Here is a 21,536-nt window from a genome sequence, read left to right as displayed (position 1 = left end):
CACAGGCACGCACTCAGGCTTCAAAGGCAGGAAATGTTGCACGATATCAGTATCTAGACCAGACATGTCTTCATATGACCAAGCAAAGACGTCGACGTATTCTCGTAGCAACTCAATCAACCCCTTCTTGACAGACTCTTCCAGGAGTGCCCCAATCTTCACTTCTCGCACACAATCTTCGGACCCCAAGTTGACTGTTTCCAGATTCTCAAGATGCGGCTGAATGATCTTCTCTTCGTGCTCAAGTAGACGGGCAATCTCGTCAGGAATCTCTTCAACATTGTCATACCCCAATTTTGACCCTGAATCGCCGATTCAACACATTCATCATAGCTATTGCATATCTACATAGCATTCCATGCATTCCATACCGCATAGTGCCTAAAATATCAGTCGAAACAATTTTTTCGGATCTACAGACAAACCGATTGAGTTAATCGCCAGATGTGCGTCAAATCAGTAGACGAAAACTTTTAAAATCAAGCTTCTAGACATCAATTTTATTAATCTACGTTTCGCGTAGTTTAATCTGGTATGCTCGATTTATTTTTCAGCTAATTTTTCGGCCACTTTCTGATCAGCTCAAGCCTGCTTAACCAGTCAAAATTTATTTCAAAATAAAAAGAAACGTTGTATTTTTCCAATAAGTTTATTTCACACTGATCATTTTGGTGCATTCAATTTAATTTTTTTAGCATTTTTGTGCCTGACTTTTACTCACTTTAAGTCCATTTATTTTTATTTCTTTGTCAAAATGCTCAAAATAAATAAATAGAATTTTTTATATATTTTTTGAATTAATTTTGATTATTTATATTAATGTAATTTTATTTGATTTAAATTATTTCTAACTATTTTTTACATTAACAACATTCATTAAGGGTATTTTTGGTTTTTTAAAATTTAGTAACCCTAGTTTGGCACTATAAATACTAAAGATGCTGGTGAATGAAAAAAAACCCAACAGTTGCCTAGCGGAAGACCCAAACGACTCTTCTCTCCTCACACGCCTACCACCACTCACTCACCTCTCCTCTGAAAAGAAAAACAAAAAAGAAACCGTTCCTCTTCTCTTACCGTATCCGCCGCCACACCCTTCATCAACCCTAAACCCCAATCCGCCACCATCACCTCCAATCTCACTCCGTACAACCCTCACACAACATCAACGCTCGCCTTACCTCATCACCGTCTCCTATCTTCTGCCTTTTCCACCAACAGTAACCGCGTCAACCTCTCCGCCGTCAAACACCAACAATCTCAACCAATCCCTTCTTCAACCTCTTAACCTTTTTCCGCCTACAACTCAACGCCACTCCCTCACGAAACCTTCACTCTCTCTCCGCCACTCTTACCTCATCACCCTTTCCTCTTCCGCCTCACCAACACAACCACTAAACCCCACCATCACCGACCGCGATCCATGGATTCTCAACCAGATTAATTGAAGAAGAAGCTCGTTTGCTCGAGAGCCAAACGAGGATTCTAGCGGTGTTGTCGGAGGTTATATACGAGCTTCACACGACAAGGACTCCTCAGTTTCTTGGCCTTGATAAAAGCGCAGAGATGTTCCCGGAATAAAGTTCAGCAAGCGAGGTTGTTTTCGGTGTTTTGGATAGCCGTGTTTGGCCTGAAAGAAAAAGCTTCGACGACATTGGATTTGGACCTATACCCGCAACACAGAAAGACGCGCGTGACACAGGGAATGCTACTAACGCTACGAACGGGAATTTGTGTATGACGGGAATTTTATCGTCGGAATTAGTCGCACCATCGATAAAACAATAATCGATAGTATTTCGGTTTTGATTGTGTTTCAGTTGGATATACAGTTGTAGTGTAAATGTTAGAAGTAGTGTGTTGTTAGACTTTTTTTGATCGCATGTGGAGTTTTTTTCATTCTAAGCTTACAGGCTATGATTATTGTTGCTTGGAATGGAAATAGGGATCTAAGTACAATATTTAATGGTAATGTTTTCAAGAAGGCACTTAGCGTGTTTATAACAGCAGCTATATTAAAGCTTGGACAAGCCATTCTTGATGTGATCCTCAGTTGGAAAGCACAGCGGAGCATGTTGATGTATGTTAAGTTAGGATACATTCTAAAGGTTGTTTCATCTGCAGCATGGGTGATTGTTTTATCGGTCACTTATGCTTATACTTGGGAAAATCCTCCTAGCTTTGCTCAAACCATCCAAAGTTGGTTTGGAAGCAATAAACACTCACCTTCAATGTTTATTATGGCTGTTATTGTATACTTGTCACCAAATACGCTAGCTGCCATATTGTTTATGTTCCCACTCATTCGGAGTTTTCTTGAGAGATCAAATTATAGGATTGTCATGCTAATGATGTGGTGGTCGCAGCCCCGTCTCTATGTCGGTAGGGGGATGCATGAGAGCACTTTTCCCACGGTAGCTAGCCATGGTGAAATTCTGGAGCTTTCCATCCAATTAGCGATGAGTTCCTTGGAAATAGTTTATTCACACTTTTACCAATATGTTGATAGAAGGCTAAGTTATCACTGTGATCTGCTTACACTTAGAATGGGCAGTGTTGAAATGGAGTCTAGGAAGGCTGACGAATGGGCTAGCCAGTTGCAATGTTGGTCAATTAGCTTTTAATTGAAATTTAGAATATTCTTAATTATATAGTAGGTTAATTAGGAATATTAGGTAATTAGTTTAGAATATTAATTAGGGATTTAGGTTAATTGGATGAGTTTTAGGATACAATTAGAAATTTAAAGTTAGATTAGGTTAGTATTAGATTTAGATTAGAATAATTTTAGTTTAGAATATTAGATTTTTTTTAGGATCATAATTAGGAGTTAATTACGTTAATATTTTAGAATATTAAGAAATATTAGAAATATTATTGAGAATATTATAGATAATTAGGAGTTAATCGGATTAATTAGGATCTTTAATTTTGATAAGCTTAATTAGATTTAATTAGAAATATTAAAATTAACTACACTAAGATTTTAGAAATAATTAGAATTAGTTTAGGATGAAGAATATTAAAATGAGTTTAGTATTTAATTGATTTTAATTTGGATTTTCATGAAATAGAAGTTTAATTAAGTATTAACCATAATTATGAATTGACGGTTTTACCCCTAGACTTAGGAAAAGGCTAGTTATTTATATCTTTTATAATTTCTAAACATAACTTACAAAAATCTTTTCTCAAACAAACTCGAAAGAAAAGGACCGTTGGAATCTAGCATTCCAGTGTAACCCTTGAACAATTGAGTCCAAAAGCACATGTCTTGTTCTTATTGAGTTTTTCATTTTCCATTAAACCATTTCAATTTCGACTTCAAATAATTTTTGTAACCAAGGCAAACTGTCTCAAATCATTTATGTGTATACGTCCTTGATCACATATTGAGAGATATTTCTTAAAATCAAATACAATATCCAAACTTTTTTTAAATAATTCGAAAAGGACCGTTGGGATCAAGCATTCTGGCGTAACCCTTTGAACATTTAATTCTCATCAAGTGTTCGTTGTCCATTAAACAATTTTCTTAAATAATTCGAATGAAAAAGGACCATTGGAATCTAGCATTCCGGTGGAATCCTGAATTATTGATCTTGGGGCTTATATCTCATTCTTATAAACGTCCGTCTTTCAAACTCAAAAAATACTTAATTCCTACCTTAACACTTTTTCAATAAAGATGGAAATGGAACATGGTGTATACCGTGCACTCCTGAGATTAAGATTCAAGGTGGATGCCTTGCCTATCTTAGCTCTCGCCATCGTCTATAATTGTCAATGCGGTTTCTTCAAACCCTTTCTCAATCAAATTCAAAATACTTAATCTTTATTAAACACTTTTGCCAATAAATATGTAAGTGGAACATGGTGTATACCGTGCACTCCTCAGACTAGGATTCGAGATGGATATCTCGCTCATCCAAGTTCTCGCCATCACTCAAAATACATCCAACCAATCAAACTCTTTCTCGCCGCCGTGCGATTAATATCAAAAACCTTTTTCATAAACGAAAGATATATTTCCTTAAGGTGATGCAAAACAATGTTTCGGCCACGATTGTTGAGTCGAGATAAGTGACGCTTTTCCGAATGTAGATTTATAAATCCGTTCGATGTGTGGTGTACGTCCACTCCTCATCTGTTTTGGGTAAAACAATGTTTTCTTCGATTAATACAATATAGCTTTTGCTAAAATCGACCAACAAACAAACATTTTTCTACCCAGAACTACGTAAGCCTTGATTTCTCTTTTGAGATACGTAGGAGCAGGATTTGTAAATCTTGTCAGGCCCACTAATAAAAAACTTAGGTTTAGTCCTTCGTCAAAAATCCAAAAACATTTCTTCTCTCTTCTATTCTTTCTCTCCCTCATTATAATTTAAGAAGACTAACATAAGCTAACATTCAAAAAGAAACTAACTAAACGGTTCCCGTTGAATACAACGGACGTGAGGGGTGCTAATACCTTCCCCTTGCGTAACCGACTCCCGAACCCTGATTTGGTTGCGACGACAAATAATCATTGTCGTTCTTTCTTAGGTTTTATCGATATTTCCCCTTTCCTTTTTAGGAATAAATAAAGTTCGGTGGTGACTCTATTCAGTCCATCATTGTGAGCGTGCGATCGCGCTTCGCTTTAAAGTCGTATCCCCATTTTTCGAGGTGCGACAGATGGCGACTATGCTGGGGATATGCAAACATCTTATTGGGACTTCCCCAGCGAGATGGCGACTCTGCTGGGGACAGGAACATCCCTAAGTGAGTCAACCCTAATTCAGTTAAGTTTTCGTATGTGTGTTAGCTTTGTTTGCTTATTTTTTTTCCTTTGTTATATGCTTTCTTTATCTCTGTTTTATCACATTTTTATATCTGTATATATATCTACGTGTGGGTGTTGGGATTTTGATATCATGAATAAAGCTCTACACCCGAGCTTTGGAAAAAGAAGAGAGAACACATAAAGTTTAGAATTGGAAGTTGTATAGTGTTAGTCCCCAAGGGCCACTCTTTGCGTGCCTAGCATGAAGACTCCCCTACAGTAGACCTGTTTGTAGATCTCATTATAAGACAGCTAGCCTGTTGCATGACGTTGATTCATTAAGGGTCCATGACTCTAGGACCCCCTCTTAGAACCAGTTTCTACTTTGGTGGTTGCGTAATGATGGACTCCAAGGGCCTCTCCTTGTTGCACCCAACATGAAAACCCCGCTCAGAAGAGACCTTTCGTCACTCTTGTCATAAAGCGGCTAGCCTGTTGCATGATGTTGATACGATTATGGTCCATGACTCAGGGAACCCTATCAAAAATGTAGAAACTATCCTGTGAGTGGGTTTATGGGTAGAAATCCTAGAACTATCTGTTAAGGAGCCTACCTAGTAGGGTGTTCTGAGTTACTCATGTTATCCCAGACTCTAACTACTTGGATTGCATTTTATTTGCATACCAAAACATAAAAAAATACATTGCATTCATTCATATACCATTGCATCTGCATTCGTTATCATGCATTGCATATCATTTTCTAAAAAATACAAAAAACACTCATCCATCCTTTGTCCATGAAGAGCAAAGTGATTCCTGGCATGCGTTTAGAACAAAGAACCATGTCTAAGGAAAATTCAAGAAGCATTGGAGAAGGAAGGCTCAAGTACATATATCTTGATTTTTGGGCCAAGTAATGTGAAAGGGAAAGGACCCCTGAAACCCCTCAAGGTTTTGTATCACAAGGAAGAGGTCAAGGATGTGGCTAGTGAAATATCATCATTTCCTGGTAAGAGCATTGAGATATCGCCTTGGATTTCCAATCATCATGACATATAGCCAACTTCTGTAGCCTCTGATTCAAAACTCGTTGGTGGTTCCCAAGTCTCTTAAGCCGGTTCCACAACCTTACCCACCCGGGTATGAACCAAATGTGCAATGTGGATATCATGCTGGATCAGAAGGGCATTCAACCGAAGACTGCAACACTTTCAAAGCCAAAGTACAACAGTTGATTGACAACGGGTACATAGCCTTTCAAGAAGGAAGCTTGGTGGTAAACGTTAACCCATCGACCAAATAAGTGCGAAGGTCTCAAGGGGTGTCCCCATAGGTTAATGGATCAAGTTTGAAGAAGGCATTCCCTGAAGATGGCAATCATTTGGTTGTTTCAGCATCTCTTTTGGATTTGCCTTGCATGTTGATTGCTAATTGCTTTTAAGCATTGTTGTTTTCTTCGAATTGGTAAGATTAATGAAATGTTTATGCATCTTTTGAATTAATCCATTGGTATTCACTCGTTTTTCATTCATGTTAAGAACAAAAATACTCCTCTCATTTACTTTTGTTTATCAAACCGTTGTGTTAACAAATATTGGAAGGAGGATGATGAAAATGAAACACCTGAAATTGTTGTGGTATGCTTTTGAGTAAAACCTTGTCGATGATGTAAGGCATTGTTTCAAATCCCCAAACAATGAAGAGATAAGGAGTTAATCCCTACTCAACCACTTTGAGCCTAGAAGTTGGTGTTTATTTCGGATCTAAAACCCTTAATCTTAACCTGGGGAAGGGTAGTTATGTTCAGATAGTTTTATCGTGCATTCGATCTTTCAAAAAAAATCGTCCATATGTACACCCTCCAATTAGGTTCAACCTCATGTTATCCTTCGCGCACATGTTGAAGTGTCGAAGAAGCTGAGAAAAGCTAAAATTAGTGTTGGTTGATCCTTATCCACCAATAATGTGGCAGTCAACACGCGTAAAAAAAACAGAGAAAGTCCGCTAAGTCAAATACCACAAAATGACTTAGGCAAAAGTTAGGGCATCCCGATGGACCGAAAGCTTCAAAGAAGCGGTCCAGGAAAAATCAGGGATAAAGAAAATCAATCGAAAGAGGTCATTAAATCCTCAACAAAAACAAAATAAGGTGACTGCCATTTCAAGAAAATCTCACCTTGAACCCTCATTTTCACTTTCGCACCTTCGAAGTCGAATGCGTGTATTGAATTAACTGAACATAGGAACTAGAGATCATCAAGAAGAAGGGGTGGATAAAAATAAATTTTGAGCCTTATATCCTTTTGTTTCAAAAAACCATGAACCAGACCACATTACAACCCTTAAAAGACCTAATTGAGACAGGGTTTATTTTGAAAGCATACTATAACAAGGTTGTGTTAACTTGACTCCAAACGATTTTTGTTAATCATTTGATGGCACCAACTTTCACACTGTGAATGACTTGATCACCATTGTGTTCTTATCAACGACTCGTTCACTGTATTCCGCCCATTCATATCGATAAACTTTGATTTCAAATTTTTGCATAAGCATTGAATTAAAATTACCATTTTTTTAGAATGAACAATCTTATTTGCGAGTCAACACTTAGCATCAAGAAATTCCATATACAGTTGAGGAACTTGATAAAGTGAAAGAAGTCTAGTCAGGGGCAAATCACTTTGAGCATCCGTTAATTCGAGCTAATCACCCTAAGGGTCATCTCGCCAAGAGTAATTATTTCAAGACTCAGACCGGGGCAAGCCACCTCAGAGCTCAGTAAGTCCAACTATCCAAGGAAAGTCAATCAAGAGTCTACCATTCCAACATTTGGTTAGTCAAGTTCGGACCATTGCAAGTTTCAAACACTCGGGGCAAGCCATCTTGAGGTAGTCTCATGGCAAGTTGTTTCCAAACTCACTTTCAAGGTGAACACTTCCAAAGACCCAACAGACTGGGGCAAGATGAGCCACAAAGGGGCAGACACCCTTCATGCTTTCAAATTGATCAAACAAATTCTGCCATATGTCAACAACTATTGAGTTTAAGACAAGTGCCCAAAAAAATATGCTAGCATGATTCATTAATCCTCCAAAAGGATCTCATTGGCTAAGTTTGTGGTTGCCAAGCTGGATAGAATTCTCCTTTGACAACATCTATCATAAAACATTTGGTTGAGTTCTCGGTGTTGAGGAATCATGATCTCCATAAATAGTCTTTACAAACTCCCTATCCACTCAGGTGTCAGCATTGCATATCATGATCATTCATATATCATGCATAAAAAAATTCAAATCATACATAGCTGAAATGTACTTCGGGCTCATTTTGCATTGACCCAGGTCTTGTTGTTGATCCTATACCCTTTGACCTCTAATTCCAGTTTGTATTTGGTGCCCTTAAACCAACATCCGGTTTTCGCAGTCATTTTCAAGTCCAATTGTATTTAAACTTTATTCAGGTCATATATGAACCTGTTGTTGAGCTTTATTCCATTGTCAGGTCATATATGAACCTGTTGTTGAGCTTTATTCAGGTCATGTATGAACCTGTTGTTGAGTCTTTATTCCAGTATTACCAGGTCATGTCTGAACCTGTTTTGAAGAGTCTTTCTCTATGATTGTTTCAGTGTTATCAGGTCATATATGAACCTGTTGTTGAGCTTTATTCAGGTCATATATGAACCTGTTGTTGAGATTTATTCCATTGTCAGGTCATATATGAACCTGTTGTTGAGCTTTATTCAGGTCATATATGAACCTGTTGTTGAGCTTTGTTCCATTGTCAGGTCATATATGAACATGTTGTTTCAGTATTGTCAGGTCATATATAAACCTGTTGTGGAGCTTCATTCAGGTCATATATGAACCTGATGTTGAGATTTATTCCATTATCAGGTCATATATGAACCTCTTATTTCAGTGTTGTCAGGTCATATATGAACCTGTTGTTGAGCTTTATTCAGGTCATATATGAACCTGTTGTTGAGCTTTATTCCATTGTCAGGTCATATATGGACCTGTTGTTTCAGTGTTGTCAGGTCATATATGAACCTGTTGTTGAGCTTCATTCAGGTCATATATGAACCTGTTGTTGAGCTTTATTCCATTGCCAGGTCATATATGAACCTGTGGTTGAGCTTTATTCCATTATCAGGTCATATATAAACCTGTTGTTCAGTGCTATTCAGGTCATATATGAACCTGTTGTTGAACTTTATTCCATTGTCAGGTCATGTATGAACCTGTTGTTTAGCTTTATTCCATTGTCAGGTCATATATGAACCTGTTGTTGAGCATTATTCAGGTCATATATGAACTTGTTGTTGAGCATTGTCAGGTCATATATGAACCTGTTGTTGAGCTTTATTCAGGTCATATATGAACCTGTTGTTGAGTTTTATTCCATTGTCAGGTCATATATGAACCTGTTGTTGAGCATCGTCAGGTCATATATGAACCTGTTGTTGAGCTTTATTCCACTGTCAGGTCATGTATGGACCTGTTTTGAAGAGTCTTTCTCTATGATTGTTTCAGTGTTATCAGGTCATATATGAACCTGTTGTTGAGCTTTATTCCAGTATTACCAGGTTCTTGATATTCCCCAGCATTGTCAGGTCATATATGAACCTGTTGTTGAGCTTTATTCCAGTATTACCAGGTCATGTATGAACCTGTTGTAGAATTTTTTTCATATTCGGGCTTAGTAAGTCATATGTGAACTTACTATCGAAATCTCTTGTGTTCTAAGTATTGATTATCAACTTTCACTTCGATTACTCCCCAATGTGTGTCTGATTCTCCAACAGGATAGTTTTCCCCAACAAGTTGTTTTTTACCATTTGTCTGTCTCCCTGTAGACCATCAGCATTCCCCACAGATCTTTGTTTCATTCTGTACCCATCATAAAGCATAATGCTAGGGTTTATCTTATGTCCGATCATGTCCCTAGCAAATCAAATAAAGAGACTCATTCATTCAGGCATTCATCTCATATCATATCCTATCATTTGCATTTCATGATCAAAATCCGGGTCTTCTTAGTATCTAACTATCTCCCACTATGATCATATGAAGAGTGTCCTGCTTCATATTCTCTAGTTGAAGATACTTATTTAAGGGGCAACTGTCATACCCCAATTTGACCCTGAATCGCCGATTCAACACATTCATCATAGCTATTGCATATCTACATAGCATTCCATACCGCATAGTGCCTAAAATATCAGTCGAAACAATTTTTTCGGATCTACAGACAAATCGGTTGAGTTAATCGCCAGATGTGCATCAAATCAGTAGACGAAAATTTTGAAAATCAAGCTTCTAGACATCAATTTTATTAATCTACGTTTCGCGTAGTTTAATCCGGTCAAAATTTATTTCAAAATAAAAAGAAACGCTGTATTTTTTCAATAAGTTTATTTCGCACTGATCATTTTGGTGCATTCAATTTAATTTTTTTTAGCATTTTTGTGCCTGACTTTTATTCATTTTAAGTCTATTTATTTTTATTTCTTTGTCAAAATGCTCAAAATAAATAAATAGAATTTTTTATATATTTTTTGAATTAATTTTGATTATTTATATTAATGTAATTTTATTTGATTTAAATTATTTCTAACTATTTTTTACATTAACAACATTCATTAAGGGCATTTTGGTTTTTTAAAATTTAGTAACCCTAGTTTGGCACTATAAATACTAAAGATGCTGCTGAGTGAAAAAAAACCCAACAGTTGCTTAGCGGCAGACCCAAACGACTCTTCTCTCCTCACACGCCTACCACCACTCACTCACCTCTCCTCTGAAAACAAAAACAAAAAAGAAACCGTTCCTCTTCTCTTACGTATCCGCCGCCACACCCTTCATCAACCCTAAACCCCAATCCGCCACCATCACCTCCAACCTCACTCCGTACAACCCTCACACAACATCAACGCTCGCCTTACCTCATCACTGTCTCCTATCTTCTGCCTTTTCCACCAACAGTAACCGCGTCAACCTCTCCGCCGTCAAACACCAACAATCTCAACCAATCCCTTCTTCAACCTCTTAACCTTTTTCCGCCTACAACTCAACGCCACTCCCTCACGAAACCTTCACTTTCTCTCCGCCACTCTTACCTCATCACCCTTTCCTCTTCCGCCTCACCAACACAACCACCAAACCCCACCATCACCGACCGCGATCCATGGATTCTCAACCAGATTAACTGGAGAAGAAGCTCGTTTGCTCGAGAGCCAAACGAGGATTCTAGCGGTGTTGCCGGAGGTTAAATACGAGCTTCACACGACAAGGACTCCTCAGTTTCTTGGCCTTGATAAAAGCGCAGAGATGTTCCCGAAATAAAGTTCAGCAAGTGAGGTTGTTGTCGGTGTTTTGGATACCGGTGTTTGGCCTGAAAGCAAAAGCTTCGACGACACTGGATTTGGACCTATACCCGCAACACGGAAAGGCGCGTGTGACACAGGGAATGCTACTAACGCTACGAACGGGAATTTGTGTATGACGGGAATTTTATCGCCGGAATTAGCCGCACCATCGATAAAACAATAATCGGTAGTATTTCGATTTTGATTGTGTTTCGGTTGGATATACTGTTGTAGTGTAAATGTTAGAAGTAGTGTGTTGTTAGACTTTTTTTGATTGCATGTGGAGTTTTTTTCATTCTAAGCTTACAGGCTATGATTATTGTTGCTTGGAATGGAAATGGGGATCTAAGTACAATATTTAATGGTAATGTTTTCAAGAAGGCACTTAGCGTGTTTATAACAACAGCTATATTAAAGCTTGGACAAGCCATTCTTGATGTGATCCTCAGTTGGAAAGCACAGCGGAGCATGTTGATGTATGTTAAGTTAGGATACATTCTAAAGGTTGTTTCATCTGCAGCATGGGTGATTGTTTTATCGGTCACTTATGCTTATACTTGGGAAAATCCTCCTAGCTTTGCTCAAACCATCCAAAGTTGGTTTGGAAGCAATAAACACTCACCTTCAATGTTTATTATGGTTGTTATTGTATACTTGTCACCAAATACGCTAGCTGCCATATTGTTTATGTTCCCACTCATTCGGAGTTTTCTTGAGAGATCAAATTATAGGATTGTCATGCTAATGATGTGGTGGTCGCAGCCTCGTCTCTATGTCGGTAGGGGGATGCATGAAAGCACTTTTCCCACGGTAGCTAGCCATGGTGAAATTCTGGAGCTTTCCATCCAATTAGCGATGAGTTCCTTGGAAATAGTTTATTCACACTTTTACCAATATGTTGATAGAAGGCTAAGTTATCACTGTGATCTGCTTACACTTGGAATGGGCAGTGTTGAAATGGAGTCTAGGAAGCCTGACGAATGGGCTAGCCAGTTGCAATGTTGGTCAATTAGCTTTTAATTGAAATTTAGAATATTCTTAATTATATAGTAGGTTAATTAGGAATATTAGGTAATTAGTTTAGAATATTAATTAGGGATTTAGGTTAATTGGATGAGTTTTAGGATACAATTAGAAATTTAAAGTTAGATTAGGTTAATATTAGATTTAGATTAGAATAATTTTAGTTTAGAATATTAGATTTTTTTAGGATCATAATTAGGAGTTAATTACGTTAATATTTTAGAATATTAAGAAATATTAGAAATATTATTGAGAATATTATAGATAATTAGGAGTTAATCGGATTAATTAGGATCTTTAATTTTGATAAGCTTAATTATATTTAATTAGAAATATTAAAATTAACTAGACTAAGATTTTAGAAATAATTAGAATTAGTTTAGGATGAAGAATATTAAAATGAGTTTAGGATTTAATTGATTTTAATTAGGATTTTCATGAAATAGAAGTTTAATTAAGTATTAACCATAATTAAGTATTAACCATAATTATGAGTTTACAAAAATCTTTTCTCAAACAAACTCGAAAGAAAAGGACCGTTGGAATCTAGCATTCCAGTGTAACCCTTGAACAATTGAGTACAAAAGCACATGTCTTGTTTTTATTGAGTTTTTTATTTTCCATTAAACCATTTCAATTTCGACTTCAAATAATTTTTGTAACCAAGGCAAACTGTCTCAAATCATTTATGTGTATACGTCCTTGATCACATATTGAGAGATATTTCTTAAAATCAAATACAATATCCAAACTTTTTTTAAATAATTCGAAAAGGACCGTTGGGATCAAGCATTCTGGCGTAACCCTTTGAACATTTGATTCTCATCAAGTGTTCGTTGTCCATTAAACAATTTTCTTAAATAATTCGAATGAAAAAGGACCATTGGAATCTATCTTTCCGGTGGAACCCTGAATTATTGATCTTGGGGCTTATGTCTCATTCTTATAAACGTCCGTCTTTCAAACTCAAAAAATACTTAATTCCTACCTTAACACTTTTTCAATAAAGATGGAAATGGAACATGGTGTATACCGTGCACTCCTGAGATTAAGATTCAAGGTGGATGCCTTGCCTATCTTAGCTCTCGCCATCGTCTATAATTGTCAATGCGGTTTCTTCAAACCCTTTCTCAATCAAATTCAAAATACTTAATCTTTATTAAACACTTTTGCCAATAAATATGGAAGTGGAACATGGTGTATACCATGCACTCCTGAGACTAGGATTCGAGATGGATATCTCGCTCATCCAAGTTCTCGCCATCACTCAAAATACATCCAACCAATCAAACTCTTTCTCGCCGCCGTGCGATTAATATCAAAAACCTTTTTCATAAACGAAAGTTATATTGCCTTAAGGTGATGCAAAACAATGTTTCGGCCACGATTGTTGAGTCGAGATAAGTGACGCTTTTCCAAATGTAGATTTATAAATCCGTTCGATGTGTGGTGTACGTCCACTCCTCATCTGTTTTGGGTAAAACAATGTTTTCTTCGATTAATACAATATAGATTTTGCTAAAATCGACCAACAAACAAACATTTTTCTATCCAGAACTACGTAAGCCTTGATTTCTCTTTTGAGATACGTAGGAGCAAGATTTGTAAATCTTGTCATGCCCACTAATAAAAAATTTAGGTTTAGTCCTTCGTCAAAAATCCAAAAATATTTCTTCTCTCTTCTATTCTTTCTCTCCCTCATTATAACTTAAGAAGACTAACATATGCTAACATTCAAAAAGAAACTAACTAAACGGTTCCCGTTGAATACAACGGACGTGAGGGGTGCTAATACCTTCCCCTTGCGTAACCGACTCCCGAACCCTGATTTGGTTGCGACGACCAATAATCATTGTCGTTCTTTCTTAGGTTTTATCGATATTTCCCCTTTCCTTTTTAGGAATAAATAAAGTTCGGTGGCGACTCTGTTCAGTCCATCATTGCGAGCGTGCGACCGCCCTTGGCTTTAAAGTCGTATCCCCATTTTTCGAGGTGCGACAAATATCATCTTCTTCAGGTTCAAATACAGGGAACTCAAAGTTGGGAGATGGTGTTGGATCATTATGTTCAATGGGTTTGATCAACCTACATAATGATTTTGGATATAAAGAGATTTTAGAATTCAAACAAGGCAAATCATTATGCAGATGAAAAGATTGATTTTATTCATTTTTTTTGGGTTTTATGTGATCACCAATTTCATGCAAAAAATGAAAAGTGAAAATAAATGGAAAAACAAACATTTAACATGAATTTATTGAATGAAAATATCATTGTATTTATGAGCCAACAATATCATCACTCCTCCTTTTGGCATGGGAGAAGGGTTTTTAGACAAAATGAACATTACTTTGACTTATGGACGACTGTTGGAACATCAACAACGACCCAATTATTGCAGACCCCTCCAGGGATGACAAAGTTGCCAGGATCTTCCTCTACATCCTCTTCCACAATAGCAACAGCCTCTTGGTCTTCGACCGTGTGGATGAATCCACCACTCTGAAACAGCCCATGCTTGTTGAAAGTGCCAGAAGAATACCCTATGCCAGCCCGGGATTGGTTTTCTTCTAGCTTGATCATTTGTCCTAAACCGGTAGTTGTGCCATGCTCAATGGCCAACTTAGCATCTTTGTAGGACGCAAATGAAGAAGTTCCTTTCTTAGTAGGCTCAGCAATAGATAAAGCTTGAAACTGCGTTCCAACTTCATCCTCAACATCTATGTAAGAAAAGGAAGACAAATGGCTAACCAGGAGAGCCTTCTCTCCCCCTATCACCACCAGCTTCTTGTTTTTGACAAATTTCAGTTTCTGGTGTAGGGTGGATGTCACGGCGCCTGCCTCGTGAATCCATGGTCTACCTAACAGACAGCTATATGATGGGTGGATATCCATGACCTGAAAAGTGATATGGAAATCACTCGGTTCGATCTTGACTGGGAGTCCAACCTCTCCAATCACAGTTTTACGGGACCCATCAAAAGCTTTAACCACTACTCCACTCTGCCTCATGGGAGGCCCTTGGTATGACAATCTAGCAAGAGTGGATTTTGGCAACACGTTCAGTGATGATCCAGTGTCTACCAGCACATTAGACATGGCATCATCCTTGCAGCTCATGGATATGTGTAGTGCCAAATTGTGGTCTCTTCCCTCCTCAGGGAGATCAGCATCACAAAAACTCAAATTGTTACAAGCGGTGATGTTTGCAACAATACTATCAAATTATTCTATTGTGACGTCATGATCTACATACGCCACATCCAACACCTTCTGTAGAGCTTCACGGTGTGGTTTTGAATTCATCAATAAAGATAGCACATAGATCTTTGATGGCGTTTGTAGAAGCTGATCTACAATGTTGTATTCACTCCTTTTGATGAGTCTCAGCATCTCATCACAGTCTTCTTTCACGGTGCCACTCTGGCCAGTAGAGACAGGAGTTTTTACAACAGAGGCAGGTTTATTGGCAACAAGTGCCGGAATTGGAGCATTAACAGCATTCCCAACCGGGCGTTCAGCCTAATCAGCAACATCAGCCCTTCGAACATCAGCTTGGGGTTTTAGCGGAGCCGAGAAAACACGACCGCTACGGGTCAGGCCGCTGACATCGGCAATATTAACAACAGAAGTAGAGGGCAGGGGCACCTCCTTCCCATCCTCCAATGCCACAGCATTGTAGCGATAGGGGACCGCTTTATCAGAAGAGTATGGCACAGGGCCAGCTGGTTTAATAATCAAAGAGGGAGAAGCCTTCTACTTGCTGCCATCATACCGGATGACAACAGGCTCGGGGATCCGAAATACCGGAGATATCACATTGACTTCATCATCATCATCAATATCTCGATTCTAAAGTATTTCAATTACACCTTCATCTAGCATTTCTTGGATGTCTTTACGGACTTGGCGACATCCCCTTTGATTGACAGTGAAAACACGGCATCTTTCATGGTCATGCTCGTAATGACTGTATTCACACAACAGTCTGTGCATCTGGACCAATGATTGTCGAATATGGCTGACATATTTGACCTTATATTTACCAGGGCAGCCCTGGACCATGTTGATAGAGGATTCCCATGCTCGGATAATGGGTTCTTCTTCACATTAGGACCTACGTCCTCGAAACACAAGATACCACATCTCACAAGGTCTTGAACCTTGGTCTTCAGTGGGTAATAGTTTTCCACGTCATGTCCGGGAGCACCGGAATGATAAACACAGTGTAGCTCGGGCTTATACCACCACTGAGGGTTGGTAGGTATAGCCGGTGGGTCTCGTGGAGTAATCAGCTTCCTCTCTGTCAAAGAGGGATACAATTCTGCATAGGTCATAGGAATAGGATCAGAAGTGACCCTCTTCCTCTCATAGCTTGTACTGGCTTGATTGTTGTTTCGAGGCTGGTAGGCCTGCTGTTGAGGACGGTGTTGTTGTTGTTGATATTGTTGATGTTGCTATTGCTGGTTATTAATGTGATGCTGATAGTGTTGATTATCTCTGAAAACAGGTGCTATGTGAGCCACTTGATGCTGATTACCGGCAGGACGCACGGTCTTCCTCCTTTCTGAGGGTCTTCTGGGTTTAACATGGGAGGTCACAGCATGTGCCTCACCATCTTTCTTCTTTCCAAACGCCCCATATCATTTGGCAGAAGAGCCTTCTTCTCTGGTCAGGCGCCCTTCCCTGACTCCTTCCTCCAAACGCATCCCCATGTTCACCATCTCGGTGAAATCAGAAAGAGCGTTGGAAATCATCCGCTCATAGTAGAATGAGCTCAAGGTCTTTAGGAAGATCTTGGTCATTTCTTTCTCCTCCAGCGGAGGCACAATCTGTGCTGCTAACTCTCGCCACCTCTGGGCGTACTCTTTGAAAGTTTCCTTATCTTTCTGAGACATGGCTCTCAATTGATCCCTATCGGGAGCCATATCCACGTTATACTTGTAATGCTTGACGAAGGCTTCACCAAGGTCATTGAAGGATCGGATGTTCGTGCTGTCCAAGCCCATATACCATCTCAGGGCAGCACCAGACAAACTGTCCTGGAAGTAGTGAATGAGAAGTTGATCGTTGTCGGTCTGAGTCGACATCTTCCTGGCATACATGACCAGGTGGCTGAGAGGGCAAGTATTTCCCTTGTACTTTTCAAAGTCAGGTACTTTGAATTTTACAGGGATTTTGACGTTTGGGACCAAGCAGAGTTCAGCAGCAGACTTGCCGAAAAGGTCTTTTCCTCTGAGAGTTTTCAATTCCTTGCGGAGCTCAAGAAACTGATTGTTCATAGCATCCATATTTTTATAGACATCTGGGCCCTCAGACGGCTCAGAATGGTAGATGGTGTCGTCTACTCTGGGCATAATATACACGAAAGGGGGTGGAACGGCAAGGACCGGGCTAGATGCCGGCAGAGAAGCAAAGGTGGGTGCAAGACCCTCAGGAACAAAGTTGGGAGGCATCCCCCAAGGAAACCTGGCTGGCATAGCTATTGGTGCAAAGTGGGCGCTGGCTGCAAGCACGGTTGAAGAGGCAATATCGGAGATGACTGTCCTCTGGGGAGGAGTTAAAGGTGTCGGAGACGACTGGCTCTGGGCGGCCATGAAAGACTCCATCAGGGCAGTCAATATGGCCACTTCTTTCTTAAGTTCACGGTTCTCTTACTCCAAATGATCCATTAGTCTTGATGCGTTGGCTCGAGTGTAGTACCGTTGAGTCAGCTTGTCTTCAAAATAAATGAAGAACACAGAGTTAGACCGTAGAACAAGAAGCCTGGAGCAAAACCTGCTTATGCACATGATGCATGCAATGCTTGTGCATATGATTTATTTTTATTTATCAGAGGAACTTTAGAGTCCTATTTGCAAATATGGAAAATATTAATCATTTAGACATATATGGAAATATTACATCAATAATATCTGGAAAATATTTTTACACCAAAGAAGTACAGTCTTGGTAACCAAATACAATACAAGAGAGAAGAAAAATGAACATCCTATGGAACCCTAGAAACAATCATCTAAAGCTCAGGAAACTGGAAGATAAGTTGCACGAAGCCTCTTCACCTCCCTCTCGTAGGCTGCCTCCATGTCTGCCTTCTCCTTGGCGAGTCGATCATACTTCCTCTTCCAAAACTTGGAAGACTGAGGAAGAAGAGAAGTCAATGCATCATCAGGCTCATCAATAACCTGGTGCTCAAGGAACTCTATCAAAGCATCCTTCTCTCTGATCTGCTGAAGCAACTCCTCTCGTTCACGGATCCAGGCACGTGAACGGTCTTCGTCTCTCACCTCCTCTATTCTTTGGTCGAGGAGGGTTGAAGGCCCAGCCACAACCAAAGGTGTAGGTCTTGGATACTCATAAGGCATGAGGTACTCGGAAGCTCTCCTCCTAACCCAAGAGGTGTAGGGTGTAACACCCTTCTAAAATACCCCAATTATTCCATTAAAATAACAACATATATCATCAGAGTAAGGTGCAATTAAGGGTGTCACACAAATACTTCACACCATTCACCATAATATTTAGTCATGCTCATTATTTAATTCAAAACATAAAGTATTGCACAATACGCAGCGGATAGAGATCAAATCGATCATTCAAAACATGTAGCATATCACATGTAACTGGTTCACAACCAACAAGAAACATTTAAAACATCCCATCCCGATGTTACATCTACCAGAGCATGACCCACTAAGGAACTACACTAGACTCCAAGCACTAGCTCCTACTCAATCACTGCTCGTTACCTGAAAAACAGTCGTAAGGGTGAGTTCCTCAATCGATATAATAAGCATTATAAAATATCATGCAATGTTAAGTAATTTAACACATTTCATCACCCAAATCAGATTACCCATTCAGCAACGACAATATCAACTCAATCATACTCAACATCAACACAACACACAACACACAACACACGTATAATACTGGAATACATCCATTCATATTATACGCCATACATACATTATGCAATGAGACTCCATGCATGCGGTACCGACTATTCGTGAACATATAGTTCAACCTCACCGACCAAATCCAGGTACGGCTACCAAGCCCACTAGTCCCACTCATTTGAGACCTAGTGACTCACTCACTAATTCCTCACCATGGGAATTAGCTACCACCCCAAGGGCCATGCTATGCACGCTAATCACCTAGCATGCGAACATCAACAACAATCTACAATGATTTACTCACTAATTCCTCACCATGGGAATTAGCTACCACCAAAAAGGCCACAATATGCATGCTAATTCACCTAGCAATGCAACATCATCAACAACAATCCACAATGGACATATGCTCACACTCTAAGCCAATCAACAGTCCATTCACCAACACATGCATAATATATACATTCACAACATTATGCATATTTTCACACCTCATCAGCATATTTATCACATAATCATATCATGTCATGCCAATAAATCAATCACAATATTAGCACACTCTACTAATACCTATACTACTCAAAACAACGGGAAATAATCCCTACTATATCACATACCGCTATAGGCCAACCATCAAATATGAACACAACATTTAAAATACCAATTTTCCCACTTTTCAACAGTGTTAACCGGTTAACGCCCTGGGTTAACCGGTTAACGCAGACCAAAACACGCTTCCTGGCCAAATTTAACAGTGTTAACCGGTTAACGCCCTGGGTTAACCGGTTAACGCAGACAGAACAACAATTTCTCAGAAATCACAACAGTGTTAACCGGTTAACACCCTGGGTTAACCGGTTAACGCAAGCAAAACAGCAATATTTCATAGTTCCTAACAGTGTTAACCGGTTAACACCCTGGGTTAACCGGTTAACGCAAGACAGAAAGCTGTTCCTGCGCTAACACAAAGCAGAATGCAGAATTCTCCACATTTTTCGCCGTTGGAGGACTTCCGGACCTCCGATTCCGATTCCGTAAAAAGCTATACGTTCGGGAAATCACAACTCATACAAATACAGATTCAATTACAACTTTAACACAGTTTATTCATCACAATTTTTCAGCACTCATCATCCCAATTAGGGTCAATTCAACGGCTTATCACTACCCATTACATGTTAATCCATAATACCCATTAAACGACGATAAACCCCCCTTACCTGAGTTAATCCGGCGAATCTTTAAGCTTCAAGCTTTTCTCTTCTCCAACCTTCTTCCTCTTGCTCTGCTCTTTGCCCTTTTCCTCTTTTTGAGCCGCTTCTCTGTTCTCACGTGAAAACCTTTTATTTACCAAATGGACTCTTTTTCTTATTTCCAACTTATATATATTTTCCAATAATTATTATTCCAATAATAATAATAATAATCCAAAAATTCCAACTATTTAATTAAATTAATAAATATAATATTAACTTAAATTAAATAATTATCTTATTTTTATCGGGGTGTTACATAGGGTTCCAAAGCAATACAATTCTTCGGCCCCAACTCCTTCCTTCCCTTCCTATGGATCTTGCGCCAAGCGCGAACCATCCTGATCTTCAAGCCTTGGGGATCTTTACCTTCCTGGAAGAATACACCCTCTAACAGAATGTTATTAGGTTTATCTTTTAGGGGGAACCCAAGCTGACGACGTGCCAAAATAGGGTTGTAGTTAATCCCACCACATGTACCAAGAAGAGGCACATTGGAGAATTCACCACAAGAGTCGATAATCTGCACACCATCATATACACGGTTGTACCAAAGGATATCATCATTAGTGAGAGACATAAGTCTCGTGGACCACCGTAGATCTCCTTTGTTCTCCTTGAAGGAGACCGTATGCGGCAAGTGCGAAATAAACCATTTGTATATCAGAGGCAAACAACACACAATGGTACCACCACCCTTTGCATTCCTCATATGCAAAGAAAAATAAGTGTCACCCAACAGAGTCGGAACGGGATTAAGAGTAGAGAAAATCCTAATAGCGTTCACATCCACAAACTTGTCGATGTTGGGGAATAATACTAGCCCATAAATGAGAAGTACAAATATACCCTCAAAGGCGTCCTCACTCATGGCCTTCCCATACATAGTAGCTTGAGCAATGAGGAACTCAGAAGGGAGACCTTGAATTCCACCTTTGGTAGTCATATGAGCACCAACCAGAGATTCATCTATATGCAACATATCAGCTATCTCTTGAGAAGTAGGAGCACTCTCTAAGCCACTGAACGACAACTGGTCTAGGATAGGTATACCCACAAGATAGGCATACTCCTCAAGCGTGGGCAAGAGATAAAAATCTGGAAATGTGAAGCAACGGTACAAGGGATCATAGAACTGCACTAATACACTCATTAATCCTTCGTCCACTTGAGTAGTGAAAATAGATAGAAGCTTCCCATAACGAGCCTTGAAACCC

The 21,536-nt window shown here is 39.1% G+C and overlaps 1 protein-coding gene across 1 annotated transcript; it reads left to right on the top strand.

Annotated features, from left to right (window-relative positions):
- The first annotated feature begins 964 nt into the window (after positions 1-964).
- On the top strand, positions 965-12,275 carry LOC127132468 (callose synthase 3). The gene is made up of 2 exons (XM_051061417.1): positions 965-1,596; positions 11,137-12,275. Exon 2 carries the CDS (start codon positions 11,457-11,459, stop codon positions 12,162-12,164), a length of 708 nt encoding a protein of 235 aa, XP_050917374.1. The 5' UTR covers positions 965-1,596; positions 11,137-11,456; the 3' UTR covers positions 12,165-12,275.
- The last annotated feature ends 9,261 nt before the right edge of the window (positions 12,276-21,536 follow it).

This window comes from Lathyrus oleraceus, chromosome 3 (assembly GCF_024323335.1).
Source record: "Lathyrus oleraceus cultivar Zhongwan6 chromosome 3, CAAS_Psat_ZW6_1.0, whole genome shotgun sequence".
NCBI lineage: Eukaryota > Viridiplantae > Streptophyta > Magnoliopsida > Fabales > Fabaceae > Lathyrus > Lathyrus oleraceus.
Note: the sequence above shows the minus strand (reverse complement) of the source record. Positions and strands in the feature narration are given on the sequence as shown.